Genomic DNA, 14,925 nt, shown 5'->3' on the forward strand with positions numbered 1-14,925 from the left:
AAGGTGATCCACCTGCCTCGGCCTCCCAGGGTACTGGGATTACAGGCATGAGCAACTGCACCCTATCCCACCTTGATATCTCTCTAGCCAGCCTTTTCCATTCCAGATTTTAACCTTTGCTCCTCTTTTCCCCAACTTATCTTTTATTTTCCTATCCGGTCCCATTGAGGCCTTACCTGATTGTTCCTTTCCCACGAGGAGCTGGCAGCTTCACTGTGTTTCTTCAAAACTAAACGAAACACCTTAGAGCATTGCTCAATTTTAAGTTTTAAGGAGTAAATTAATCTCTTGGATATTAACTTTGATGTAGATATATTCTGTTTCTCACATCAGGTTGATGTTAGTTGGTATGTAATGTGAATGAATTACTTATATTTGATTATGGTCAGATAAATTGAATATGTAAGACTGGAATTTCCCCCTTATGCATTTTTCTTTCATCTGTGTTTTCAGGTGAATTTCTGGTAGAATTATAACACTTAGTTGGGGCAGTAAAATTCCTAGTATCTTAACATACACTGGATATACAGAAGATATGTTGAGTCTATTGTCAGACTTGTAGTATTCTAAGCTCTAAGAATAAGAGGATGGTGTTGGTTATCACAGAAATAAGAATAGAGTTTACACATGGCTTTGTAACTTAATATGAATTAAGGGGCAGATGTTTCAGAGTGGTTCTGTGATTCTAAGACGGAAGTCCCTTTAACTGTGAAGATTGGTGAATGAGTTCCTTACTCTTTCTGTAACAGTTTCACTCAGTTTTTGTCATTTTACTGATTTAAGCATCTTTTTTTTTTTTTTTTGAGGTGGAGTCTTGCTCTGTTGCCTAGGCTGGAGTGCAGTGGCGCTCTCAGTTCACTGCAACCTCGTCCTCCCGGGTTCAAGCAATTCTCCTGCCTCAGCCTCCGGAGTAGCTGGACCTACGGGTGTGCGCCACCACACCCAGCTAATTTTTGTGTTTCTAGTAGAGTCAGGGTTTTACCATGTTGGCCAGGCTGGTCTTGAACTACTGACCTCAGGTGATCTGCGTGCCTCGGGCTCCCAAAGTGCTGGAATTACAGGCGTGAGCCACCACCCGCGCCTATCCCTGATTTAAGTGTCCTAAATGGTGCTTTATTACTTGCTCATTTGTTACAAGGAAAAGAAAATTGGGGCAGTGGAGACGGACGCAATAGGTTTTTGTTTTCTAAACTGTTGCCTCATGATTATGCTTTCTTGATCTCATCTCAATTCCTAGGCCACTGCAGAACAAATTAGACTTGCACAGATGATTTCGGACCATAATGATGCTGACTTTGAGGAGAAGGTGAAACAAGTGAGTGTACCACTAATTTACTGTACACTATGAGAAAAGATACCAGGATTAAGGCCTAATCAAATACCATAGGTAGATGCCAGGATACTTTCTCCTGTAGGTATTGGGAGAATTTTCACCTGAAATATAATAGGTCAGGCTGATAAATAAGTGTTTTCATTCTCTCATTTATTGTAGCCCTTTGTTTTGTTTTTTGTTTTTTTTTTTCAGATGAAGTCTCACTCTGTCACCCAGGCTGGAGTGCAGTGGCATGATATTGGCTTATTGTAGCCTCTGCCTCCCGAATTCAAGCAATTCTCGTGCCTCAGCCTCCCGAGTAGTTGGGATTACAGGCGCTTGCCACCACGCCTGGCTAATTTTTTTGTATTTTTAGTAGAGGTGGGGTTTCACCATGTTGGCCAGGCTGGTCTTGAACTCCTGACCTCAGGTGATCTGCCTGCCTCAGCCTCCCAAAGTGCTGGGATTACAGGGGTGAGCCACCGCACCCCGCCTATTGTAGCCCTTTGGATAGATACTTAGTTTGGAAATTTTATCTTAATTTTAACCTGTTGCCTGTTGCTGATGCCATTTTGTAGAAACTGAGCAGTTGTGGATATAGGAAATGTGGAAATTCATGCTGAAGCCTGTGTGTTTCAGAGTTTGGTTCTGTATTTGATGCTTAATTGCTTTGTAAATACTTTTGACCTCATCCCTGAACCACAGGTGTTAATATTTGGCTTTTGGAAATAGAATACCAAAATTCTCCGTTTTCCTTTTTTTAGGGATAGGGGTGGTTCTGGAAAACCTGCTAGGCAAATTCTACATCCTTTTTCTTTCTTTTTTTTTTTTTTAATTTTGAGACGGAGTCTTGCTCGGTGGCCCAGGCTGGAGTGCAGTGGCGTGATCTCAGCTCACTGCAACCTCTGCCTCCTGGGTTCAAGCGATTCTCCTGCCTCAGCCTCCCAAGTAGCTAGGCTTACAGGCACCCACCACCACACTTGTATAATTTTTGTATTTTTAGTAGAGACAGGGTTTCACCATGTTGGTCAGGCTGGTCTCAAACTCCTGACCTCAAGTGATCCGCCCACCTCGGCCTCCCAAAGTGCTGGGATTATAGGCATGAGCCACCGTGCCTGGCCCTCATCTTTTGCTTTTTAAACCTGTTTTTTTCAAACTCACCTGATACCGTTTCCCTTCACCTAGTTTCCTTTCATTGGGAGTGTGAGCATAAGGCTGTTCATGATGGTTGCTCTTTTTTCTCTTTCAGTTGATTGATATTACAGGAAAGAACCAGGATGAATGTGTGATTGCTTTGCATGACTGCAATGGAGATGTCAACAGAGCCATCAATGTTCTTCTGGAGGGAAACCCAGACACGGTAGAGTGCTTATAGAGTGTTCTAGGACATGGGTCCTCAATTGGGAGGCTGGTAATATTCTAAAAGTAGCAAGTGGCAACACACCTTAAAGCAGAGCACCTTTTTCTCAAAGTAAAGTTGGGAACTTTCTTGGAGATTGTTCACCACGGGTTACAGACACTTAAAATTTATGTGTACTACATCCTCTTTATGAGGATAATGGTCATAGGAGAAAACAGTGAAATCAGTCTCTGCTAATTGGCCTGAAATAAATTATTTATTCCAGGCTAGTGACTTGTTTTCAGGCTGTGGGGTTAGGCTGAATTAGAGGTGCGATTTGATAGCCTTGGATATTGCTGTTGAACAAAGTCACACATTATATTTGATTCTGGTTTTGGTTTTGTTTTTTTTCCTATTTATTTATTTATTTTGAGATGGAGTCTTGCTCTGTTGCCCAGGCTGGAGTGCAGTGGCTGATCTCAGCTCACTGCAAACTCTGCCTCCCGGGTTCACGCCATTCTCTTGCCTCAGCCTCCTGAGTAGCTGGGACTATGGGTGCCCGCCACTGCGCCCGGCTAAGTTTTTGTCTTTTTAGTAGAGACAGGGTTTCACCGTGGTCTCGATCTCCTTACCCGCCCACCTTGGCCTCCCAAAGTGCTGGGATTACAGGCGTGAACCACCGCACTTGGCCTTTTTATTTCATTTTATTTATTTTACATATTTGATTCTGATATCAGGACATTCCCCTCAGTATCAGCTTTGCATTGCACAATACTGTTTCATTGCCTGAACTTATTTCTGTTGAGGTAGCGAGAAACAAGCTTTGTAGCCTGCTGACCATCCCTGGAGATGATAGGGGATATCTTGGAGGATCTCTTGCCCTGGAATTTAGACAAGTTGCTTTCACTTCTCCTTCCCACTTCATGAGAATTCTGTTTTTGTGCTTGTCTTATGTTTGTAGCAAATTGTAATCCTCTGACTGCCTTATTAATCTTCAGAATGTTCCTGCAATGCTTACTAGAGAAATTTTGTTTTTTTAATAAGCAGTGTATTATTATTATTATTTTGAGACAGGGTCTTACTTTGTGGCCCTGGCTGGAGTGCACCGACATGCTGCAACCTCCTTGTCCTGGGCTTAGGTGATCCTCCCACTTCAGCCTCCTGAATAGCTGGGACCACAGGCATGGGCCACCATGTCCAGCTGATTTTCCTATTTTTAGTAGAGCCAGGGTTTCTCCATGTTGCTCAGGCTGGTTTCAAACTCCTGGGCTCAAGTGAGCTGCCTGCCTCGTCCTCTCAAAGTGCTGGGATTATGGGTATGAGCCACTGCACCTGATCCAGTGTATTACTTTGAAATCATTTTCGTTTATTGGGTGTTATACTGGGGCTCTTTGGTTGGGATAGATATTAAAATTTATCCTTAGAGATAACTTTTTTTTTTTTTTTTCTTCCTTGAGTCAGAGTCTTGGTCTTGTTGCCCAGGCTGGAGTGCAGTGGTGCGAACCTGCTTTCTGCAACCTCCACCTCCCAGGTTCAAGTGATCCTATGCCTCAGCCTCCGGAGTAGCTGGGATTACAGGCATCTACCACCACACCTGGCTAATTTTTTTTTTTTTTTTTTTTGAGATGGAGTCTCTCTCTGTCTCCCAGGCCAGAGTATATCCCTGCTCACTGCAAACTCCGCCTCCTGGGTTCAAGCATTTCTCATGCCTCAGCTTCCTGAGTAGCTGGGACTACAGGCATGCACCACCATGCCTGGCTAATTTTTTGTGTTGTAGTGGAGACAGTGTTTCACTATGTTACCCAGGGTGGTCTTGAACTCCTGAGCTCAGCCAATCCTCCTGCCTCGGCCTTCCAAAGTGTTAGGATTACAGGTGTGAGCCATGGAACCTGGCCTCAGATACAACAACTTTCTGATACTACAGAGTCACTCCAGCTAAATGCAGGAGGTTTGTCAATTTCTTTGAGACAATGGGAAATAATAATGGAAAACTTTTAACAACAATTGAATTTAAATTGGTGGATTTTTTTCTTCAAAAGTGTAGTCCTGTATTAAATTTTACACTATTGACCTTATTTGAATATTTACTGTCTGGTCAGTCAAGATATAATGCTTTTGATTTGTTTTGGGTTTACTCTAGAATAATTGTCTCTAGATTTTATGGGGGGAGTGAGGTGGGGCTATTTATGTTTTTTTAAAAGTCTGAATGTTTTTTCGCATATCACATTTTATCTTACCTTCCAGCATCTTCTGTCTAGTGCTGTAAGGCTAATGTTACACAGTATCAAAAAAGAAAATAAGCTGGAGAATACAGGTTTATGCTACGAATAGACCAGCTACTAGTGAAACCAGTGGGAAGCAAAGTCAGCTACCAGGGATGTTGGATGTATTTGGGTGGGTGAGATCATTTCAGAAAACTGAGGGTGCCTTTGGGAAGATAATAGTAATTCTTTTTCCTTCTAGACCCATCTGGTGCCAGCAGCAGATGTGCATACAGAGGAGGGAGAAAGGTTACAGTTTCCTGAAACTTGCCAGGTTTTGAGACAGTAGCATAAATTCTAAAAGCTGTTTTGAGTCTAGCTTCCAGAGTGTTCCTGGTGTATATTTAGCTACAGGGTTGTTCTAACTTACTATGAGCATAAAATGACCCACCAACTGTAATGTGTAATAGGCTTGGGTTGGAAGAGTAGGCAGCCACAAACTTCCAAGTCCTGGGTAGGTAGTCTTTTTAAAACAAATGAATTAAGAGTTGGGTTCTTGGCCCTGCCACCCAGGCTGGAGTGCAGTAGCATGATCACCGCAGCCATGGACACCTGGGCTCAAGCAACCCTCCCACCTCAGCCTCCTTAGTAGCTGGGACAACAGGTGTGTGCCACCACACCGGTTTTTTGTTTTTTTTTTTTTTTGAAGATGGAGTCTCGCTCTGTTGCCCAGGCTGGAGTGCAGTGGTGCGATCTTGGCTCACTGCAGCCTCCACCTCCTGGGTTCAAGCGATTCTCCTGTGTCAGCCTCCCAAGTAGTTGGGACTACAGGCGCCTGCCACCACGCCTGGCTGATTTTTGTATTTTCAGTAGAGATGGGATAAACATCATATTGGCCAGGCTGGTCTCAAACTCCTGACCTTATGATCCGCCTGCCTTGGCCTCCCAAAGTGCTGGGGTTACAGGTGTGAACCACTGTGTTCGGCCTATTTTTTATTTTTATTTTTTGAGGTGGCAGTTTTGCTCTTGTTGCGCAGGCTGGAGTGCAATGGCTTGATTTCGGCTCACTGCAACCTCTGCCTCCCGGGTTCAAGCAATTCTCCTTCCTCAGCCTCCCAAGTAACTGGGATTACAGGCATGCACCACCACGCCTGGCTAATTTTTGTATTTTTAGTAGAAATAGGGTTTCGCCATGTTGGTCAGGCTGGTCTTGAACCTCTGACCTCAGGTGATCCTCCCACCTCGGCCTCCCAAAGTGCTAGGATTACAGGCATGAGCCACTGCACCTGGCCCCAGCTGTTTAAAAAAAAAACACACATTTTGAGAGGTGAAGTGAAGGTCTTGCTGTATTTTGCAGCCTGGTCTCAAGCACCTGACTTCAAGCAATCTTCCCACCTCTGTGAAATTATTACTTTAGTAAACTACTTACTATGGACAATTGACTCTTTGTAATATGTAGATATTCTTTTATTATATACATATGTATTTTTTGAAATGGAGTCTCATTCTGTTGCCAGGCTGGAGTGCAGTGGCATGATCTCGGCTCACTGCAACCTCTGAGTCCCAGGTTCAAGTGATTCTCCTGCCTCAGCCTCTGGAGTAGCTGGGACTACATGTGCGCACCACCCCGCCAAGCTAATTTTTGTATTTTTGGTAGAGACAGGGTTTCACCATGTTGGCCAGGCTGGTCTTGATCTCTTGACCTCATGATCCACCTGCCTCAGCCTCCCAAAGTGCTGGGATTACAGGCGTGAGCCACCACAGCTGGCCTACAATTTTTTTTTTTTTTTTTAATTTAAAACTTACCGGCTGGGTATGGTGTCTCACACCTGTAATCCCAGCACTTTGGGAGGCTGAGGCACGTGGATCACTTGAAGTCAGGAGTTCCAAGACCAGACTGGTCAACATGGTGAAACCATGTCTCTACTAAAAGTAGAAAAATTAGCCAGGCGTGGTGGCATGCGCCTGTAATCCTAGCTACTTGGGAGACTGAGGCATGAGAATCACTTGAACCTGGGAGGCGGAGGTTGCAGTGAGCCAAAATCAAGAGCCACCGCACTACAGCCTGGGTGACACAGTGAGACTCTGTCTCAAATATATTAAAAAAATAATAAAAATAAAATTTACCATTTTAGCCTTTTTTCTTTTCTTTTTTTCTTTCTTTTTTTTTTTAAATCCAAGACAGTGTTTTGTAATCCCAAAATGCTGGGATTACAGGTGTGAACCACCGCACCTGGCCCTGTTATAATTTTAAATTTCGTTTTTTTGAACTTAAAAAACTTTGTGGACTGGATTTGATTATGCCTGTAAGCCTAGAACTTTGGGAGGCTGAGGAGGGAAGATCGCTTAAGGCCAGGAGTTCAGACCAGCCTGGCAATATGGTGAGATCCTGTCTCTTAAAAAAAAAAAAAAAAAAAAAATTCAAAAATTAGCTGACTGTGGTGGCATGCGCCTGTGGTCCTAGCTACTTAGGAGGATGGGGCAAGAGAATCACTTGAGAGCCCAGGAGCTGGAGGCTGCAGTGTGCCATGATCACACCACCACACTCCAGCCTGGCTCTAGAGTGAGACCTTGTCTCTTAAAAATACTTTTATTATGGTAAGATATATTACATTAGACTTATTTTAAAATGTATAATTCAGAGACGTTAAGTACGTTCAAAATGAGTGTGGTCATTACTACTATTCATTTCCAGAACTTGTTCATCATCCCAAATAGTAATTCTGTATCCATTAAATAATAAATCCTCATTCCTCCCTGTTCCCAGCTTCTAAGTAACCTCTTCTATATTCTGTTCTGTTCTTCTTTTTTAATATGTGTGCTGCCGAAGTGAGCACTTACTTTCTTTAAGCAAATCTCAGAACTGTGTGAGACCGTTCTGTTTTCTTTTTTCCTTTTTTTTTTTTTTTTTTTTTTTTTTTGAGACGGAGTCTTGCTCTGTCGCCCAGGCTGGAGTGCAGTGGCCGGATCTCAGCTCACTGCAAGCTCCGCCTCCTGGGTTCACGCCATTCTCCTGCCTCAGCCTCCCGAGTAGCTGGGACTACAGGCGCCCACCACCTCGCCCGGCTAGTTTTTTGTATTTTTTAGTAGAGACGGGGTTTCACCGTGTTAGGCAGGATGGTCTCGATGTCCTGACGTTGTGATCCACCCGTCTCGGCCTTTCCTTTTTTTTTTTTTTTTTTTGAGATAGGGTCTTCTGTCGCCCAGGCTGGAGTGCAGTGGTGTGATCATGACTCACTGCAGCTTCTGCCTCCTGGGCTCAAGCAGTTTTCCCACCTCAGCCTCCCGAGTAGCTAGGACCACAGGCGTGTGGCACCGCACCTGGCTAACTTTGGTATGTTTAGTAGAGACAGGGTTTTGCCATGTTGCCTAGGATGGTCTCAGACTCCTGGCCTCAAGTGATCCACCCTCCTTGGCCTCAGAAAGTGCTGGGATTATAGATATGAGCCACCATCCCTGGCCCTGTTTTCTGTTTCTATTTGCCTGTTTTAGATATCTCATATAAGTGAAATCATGTAATATTTGACCTTTTGTTTCTAACTTACTTCATTTAGCGTAATGTTTCAAGGTTCATCCATATTGTGACATGGGTCAGAATTTCATTCCTTTTTAAGGCTAATATTCCATTGTACATATATGTGGCATTTTGTTTACTCATCGGTGGGCACTTGGAATTATCTGGAAGTTGTAGACTTAATACTTGATTCCCTTAAGTTCTTCAACATGCTTCCCCTTAAAGGAGGCTACTCTTTTACATGACCATAATACTATTATCAATCCTGATAAGGTCAATAATTTTATATTATCTAATACTCAGCCCATATTCTGAAAGTGATTAGATATTAAGTAGCTGTTACTGAGCACTAGGGCCATGATTGAGTTTGATGGTAAGATAATAAAGATCTGAGGCTGGGTGCGGTGGCTCATGCCTGTAATCCGAGCACTTTGGGAGGCCATGGCAGGTGGGTCACGAGGTCAAGAGACGGAGACCATCCTGGCCAGCATAGTGAAACCCCATCTCTACTAAAAATGCAAAAATTAGCTGGGTGTAGTGGTGCCCTGTAGCCCCAACTACTTGGGAGGCTGAGGCAGGAGAATCACTTCATCCTGGGAAGTGGAGGTTGTAGTGAGCCAAGATTGCACCACTGCACTCCAGCCTGGTGACAGAGCGAGACTAAGTCTCAAAAAAAAAAAGAAAAGAAAAATCTGATAGTGTTGGTGTTTGTCCTGGAAGTTTCGTTTGTATAGGTTTTTTGCAAAAGTATGTGTAAATCAAGGTATGCATTTTAAAAAAAACTTTTAGTTTATAATGCTCATTTTCCTGAGGAAGAGTGTTTTGCAAGGGTGTTTAGCTTATTTTCCTTACCACAGACTTTCCGTCTTGCAATTAGGAATGTATCATAGGTATACATTTTTCACTGGGGAAAGTTAAATTGACTGATAACAATTTAGGAAATACAGGGAGAACACTGCAAGTAAAACCTGGATGGAAGGCTTCCTATAATCAGTATCTCTTGGGGTCAGGGCTGTGACTGTTGTTTGGTCTTCTTTTATTTTTATTTTTATATACTTTTTGAGACAGGGTCTTACTCTGTCACCTAGACTGAGTACAGTCACATAACCATGACTCACTGCAGCCTCAACCTCCAGGGCTCAAGTGATCATTCTGCCTCAGCCTTCAAGTAGTTGGGGTGACAGGAGTGTACCACCACACTTGGCTAATTCTTTTTTTTTTTTTTTTTTTTTTTGAGACGGAGTCTGGCTCTGTCGCCCGGGCTAGAGTGCAGTGGCCGGATCTCAGCTCACTGCAAGCTCCGCCTCCCGGGTTTACGCCATTCTTCTGCCTCAGCCTCCCGAGTAGCTGGGACTACAGGCGCCCGCCACCTTGCCCGGCTAGTTTTTTGTATTTTTTAGTAGAGACGGGGTTTCACCGTGTTAGCCAGGATGGTCTCGATCTTCTGACCTCGTGATCCGCCCGTCTCGGCCTCCCAAAGTGCTAGGATTACAGGCTTGAGCCACCGCGCCCGGCCTTGGCTAATTCTTAAATTTTTAGTAGAGACCAGAGTCTCATTTTGTTGCCTAGGTTGGTCTCGAACTCCTGGCCTGAAGCAATCTTCCTGCCTTGACCTCCCGACCTCCCAAAGTGCTGAGGTTATAGGTGTGAGCCACCACACCTAGCCTTATCTTTTTTTCTTTTTTCTTTTCTTTTTTTTTTTTGAGACGGAGTCTTGCTCTGTCGCCCAGGCTGGAGTGCAGTGGCCAGATCTCGGCTCACTGCAAGCTTTACCTCCTGGGTTTACGCCATTCTCCTGCCTCAGCCTCCCGAATAGCTGGGACTACAGGCGCCTGCCACCTTGCCCAGCTAGTTTTTGTATTTTTTAGTAGAGACAGGGTTTCACTGTGTTAGCCAGGATGGTCTCGATCTCCTGACCTCGTGATCCGCCCGTCTCGGCCTCCCAAAGTGCTGGGATTACAGGCTTGAGCCCCACTGCGCCCGGCCTTCTCTTTTCTTTTTTCCTTTTTTTTTTTTTGAGATGGAGTCTCACTCTGTCACCCAGGCTGGAGTGCAATGGCAGGATCTCAGCTTACTGCAGCCTCCGCCTCCTGGGTTCAAGCAATTCTCCTGCCTCAGCCTCCTTAGTAGCTGGGATTACAGGCACCTGCCACCACGCCCAGCTAATTTTTTGTATTTTTAGTAGAGATAGGGTTTCACTATGTTGGCCAGGCTGTTCTTGAACTCTTGACCTCAGGCAGTCCACCCACCTCAGCCTCCCAGAATGCTGGGATTACAGGTGTGAGTCACTGCCCCCAGCCCTTTTTTTCTTTTTTTTTTTCTTTGAGAGGGAGTCTTGCTCTGTCGCCCACGCTAGAGTGCAGTGGTGTGGTACGATCTCACCTCACTGCACCCTCCTCCTCCCGGGTTCAAGCAGTTCTCCGCTTCAGCCTCCTGAGTAGCTGGGATTGCAGGTGTGCACCACCACACCTGGCTAATTTTTGTATTTTTGGTAGAGACAGGGTTTCACCATGTTGGCCAGACTGGTCTGGAACTCCTGACCTTGTGATCTACCTGCCTTGGCCTCCCACTCCCAAAGTGCTGGGATTACAGGTGTGAGCCACCGTGCCTAGCCACCCAGCCTGACCTTTATTTATTTATTTATTTATTTATTTATTTAGAGAAAGAGTCTCTGTTGCCCAGGCTAGAGTGCAGTGGGGCATCTCAGCTCACTGCAAGCTCCGCCTCCCGGGTTCACCCCATTCTCCTGCCTCAGCCTCCCGAGTAGCTGGGACTACAGGTGCCTGCCACCACGCCGGCTAATTTTTTTTTTGTATTTTTAGTAGAGGCGGTGTTTCGCCATGTTAGCCAGGATGATCTCGATCTCCTGACCTCGTGATCCACCCACCTCGGCCTCCCAAAGTGCTGAGATTACAGGCATGAGCCACCATGCCCGGCCATCAGCCTGATCTTTTAAATAAAATGGCTGTGTGTGTTTTTGTGTGTGTCTGTAGGTAGGTAGCTATAGCTGTTTTCCTCCTTAATTTATGGGTGAGTTTAGAGAATGTGCCCAAGAGTAGAATGCTGCTCATTCATTCTGAATTCATAGGTAACTTTTCGAAACATTGTTTTCTTTTTTGCTTTATTTGGTATGAATGATGCTATAAAAAGTTGTGGGTCACTGACTCTGAAGGAAATTAGTGTTTTTTTTTTGTTTTTTTTTTTTTTTTGCCCAGGAAATAACACTTGAAAGATAAGGACCAATAACTTGGTCCTTTGGCTAATATGCTTAAGTGACTGAATTAGATAGAGGTCTTTGTAATCCTCTTGGAAGTGATCCCGGCAATCTGTTTCCTATAAGTACCTTCCCTACAAAAAAGACTGGGCTCGGTGGTTCACATCTGTAATCCCAGCACTTTGAGAGACTGAGGTGGTGGATCACCTGCGGTCAGGAGTTCGAGAGACCAGCCTGGCGAACATGGTGAAACACTGTCTCTACTAAAAATACAAAAATTAGCCAGGCATAGTGTTGTGTGCCTGTAATCTTAGCTACTCGAGAGACTGAGGCATGAGAATCGCTTGAACCTGGGAGGCGGAGGTTGCAGTGAGCCAAGATCACGCCACTCCACTCCAGCCTGGGCAACAGAGCAAGACTCTGTCTCAAATAAATAAATAAATATAAAATAAAAAATGAAGGACTTTGCTTTTGGTAGTGATGTGTATAAAATATTTAAACAGAAGTAAAAGCAAACTAATGGAAGTGTCTTAGACATGGATGCTGAGTGGAGAATGGTTAAGTCAATCAGTTGTCCCAGCTTTCATCTCTGGTGTCCTCCATATTGATTAGATATGAATGCTCTACCCTTCTATAGCATTCCTGGGAGATGGTCGGGAAGAAGAAGGGAGTCTCAGGCCAGAAGGATGGTGGCCAGACGGAATCCAACGAGGAAGGCAAAGAAAATCGAGACCGGGACAGAGACTATAGTCGGCGACGTGGTGGGCCACCAAGACGGGGGAGAGGTGCCAGCCGTGGACGAGAGTGTATGCATGGGGCTTTATCAAAACCAGCTGTGGGTCAGTAATGTCTAGACTCTAGGGATGTGCCAGGGCCCTGCTAGGCAGGACCCAAGAACCATTATATTATCCTTTTGCTTTTCTTGCCATCATCTCTTCTGAGACCTTGACATCTCTTGCATGTAGCCTTTTGTACCAACAGCCACCAGTCTGGCATGAGATTACCCTGTAGTCATTTGTAAAGTTAAATTTGACGTGCAGCTCTCCGTTAAGGCACATTACCATTCCCCGAGTAACATGTTCCCATCCTTCGAGCTCATTTTCTCTTCATTGTTTTTTTAATTCCCAATACCATATTACATACTATTTATATATTTGTGTATATCTTGTTGACTGTGCTCTGGCCATCTGTGGTTTGGTTTTTCTGTTTGTTTGTTTGTTTTGTTTTTTAATTTTTATTTTTATTTCAGTTCGAGGTCAGGAAAATGGATTGGATGGCACCAAGAGTGGAGGGCCTTCTGGAAGAGGAACAGAAAGAGGCAGAAGGGGCCGTGGCCGAGGCAGAGGTGATTGGTTTGTAGGGGGCTGGATACTGGGGGCAGGTTACTCTTTATTCATTAGCGGTCTGCTTTACTTTTTATTGTTAGAGGTAGTTTCACTCTCACCCAGGCCAGAGTGCAGTGGCCCAGTCATAGCTCACTGCAGCCTCAGACTCCTGCGCTCAAATGATCCTCCTGCCTCAGCCTCCCTAGTAGCTAAGACTACAGGTGGCTGCCAATATGCCTTTTTTTTTTTTTTTTTTGAGACGGAGTCTCGCACTGTAACCCAGGCTGGAGTACAGTGGCACGATCTCAGCTCACTGCAAAACTCCACCTCCCAGGTTCACACCATTCTCCTGCCTTAGCCTCCTGAGTAACTGGGACTATAGGCACCCGCCACCACGCCTAGCTAATTTTTTTTTTTTTTTTTTTCTGAGACGGAGTCTCGCTCTGTCACCCAGGCTGGAGTGCAGTGGCCAGATCTCGGCTCACTGCAAGCTCCGCCTCCCGGGTTCACGCCATTCTCCTGCCTCAGCCTCCCGAGTAGCTGGGACTACAGGCGCCCACCACCTCGCCTGTCTAGTTTTTTTGTATTTTTTAGTAGAGACGGGGTTTCACCGTGTTAGCCAGGATGGTCTCGATCTCCTGACCTCGTGATCCGCCCATCTCGGCCTCCCAAAGTGCTGGGATTACAGGCTTGAGCCACCGCGCCCGGCCCAATTTTTTGTATTTTTAGAAGAGACGGGGTTTCACTGTGTTAGCAAGGATGGTCTCGATCAAGGTGGTCTCAATCTCCTGACCTCGTGATCCGCCCGCGTCGACCTCTTAAAGTGCTGGGATTACAGGCATGAGCCACCGCGCCCAGCCACTTTTTTTTTTGAGACAGAGTCTCACTCTGTTGCCTAGGCTGGAGTGCGGTGACTCCATCTTGGCTCACTGCAGCCTCTACCTTTAGTAGAGACGAGGTTTCACCATGTTGCCCAGGCTGGTGTTGAACTCCTGACCTCAGGTGATCCACTTGCCTCAGCCTACCAAAGTACTGGGATTACAGGTGTGAGCCAGTATGCCTGGCCCACCTGGCTTAATTTTTGGCTCACTGCAACCTTTGCCTCCCAGCTTCAAGTGATTCTCCTGCCTCAGTCTCCCGAGTAGCTGGAATTACAAGCGTGCACCACTATGCCTAGCTAATTTTTGTATTTTTAGTAGAGACGCAGTTTCACCACATTGGCCAGGCTGGTCTTGAACTCCTGACCTCAAGTGATGTGCCCGCCTCGCTAATTTTTAAATGCTTCTGTGGAGATGGAGTCTTAATGTCTTGCCCAGGGTGGTCTCAAACTCCTGGCTTCAAGAGCTCTTCCTGCTTGGCCTCTCAAGAGTGCTGAGGTTATAGGTGTGAGACACAGCACTTGGCTCCAGGGTCTTCTTTGTTTAAAAGCAAATTAACATGAAGTCTAGTTAATTATTGAAGTCTCATGCATATATTAGAGGTTGCAGAAGGGGAGAGTGAGAAAGAAGGTAGATGTCATTTCCTCTAGTCTTTATTGCTAGTATTGTATTTGCTTGAGGACGTGGTAGTCTGAGCAGCAAAAGAACAATCTCTCTGACGTGTCCTCCTTTATTACTCTATTAGTAGTCCTAGTCTATTACTGATATGTAACATGGGACAGAGAGAAAGAACATCTGATAGTATCAACCACGTTTTATTTCTGAGCTGCCTCAGCTGGCAAGGTAGTTTTTTGTATTTTTGAGGCAAGGTTTCACTGTCACCCAGGCTGGACTGCAGTGGTGTGGTCTCAGCTCATTGCAACCTCTGCTTCCTGGGCTCAAGTGATCCTCCTGCCTTAGCACCCCAAGGAGCTGAGACTATAAGCGTGTGCTACCACACTTGGCAAATTTTTGTACTTTTTGTAGAGATAGTGTTTTGCTCTATTGCCTAGGCTGGTCTCGAACTTTTGGATGCAAGCAATCCACCCACCCTCAGCCTTTCTTCTTTTTTTTTTTTTTTTTTTTTTTTTTTTTTTTTTTTT

At 45.0% G+C, this 14,925-nt stretch overlaps 1 protein-coding gene across 1 annotated transcript in view; it reads left to right on the top strand.

The window, feature by feature from the left end:
• Positions 1-14,925, top strand: part of UBAP2L (ubiquitin associated protein 2 like) — a 54,785-nt gene that overhangs the window by 5,207 nt on the left and 34,653 nt on the right. The window contains exons 3-6 of the mRNA XM_025377976.1: positions 1,238-1,315; positions 2,562-2,672; positions 12,218-12,386; positions 12,830-12,925. Of these exons, the coding sequence (XP_025233761.1) occupies positions 1,238-1,315; positions 2,562-2,672; positions 12,218-12,386; positions 12,830-12,925 (454 nt within the window). The remainder of the gene's footprint in view (positions 1-1,237; positions 1,316-2,561; positions 2,673-12,217; positions 12,387-12,829; positions 12,926-14,925) is intronic.

Source organism: Theropithecus gelada, chromosome 1 (assembly GCF_003255815.1).
Source record: "Theropithecus gelada isolate Dixy chromosome 1, Tgel_1.0, whole genome shotgun sequence".
Lineage (NCBI taxonomy): Eukaryota > Metazoa > Chordata > Mammalia > Primates > Cercopithecidae > Theropithecus > Theropithecus gelada.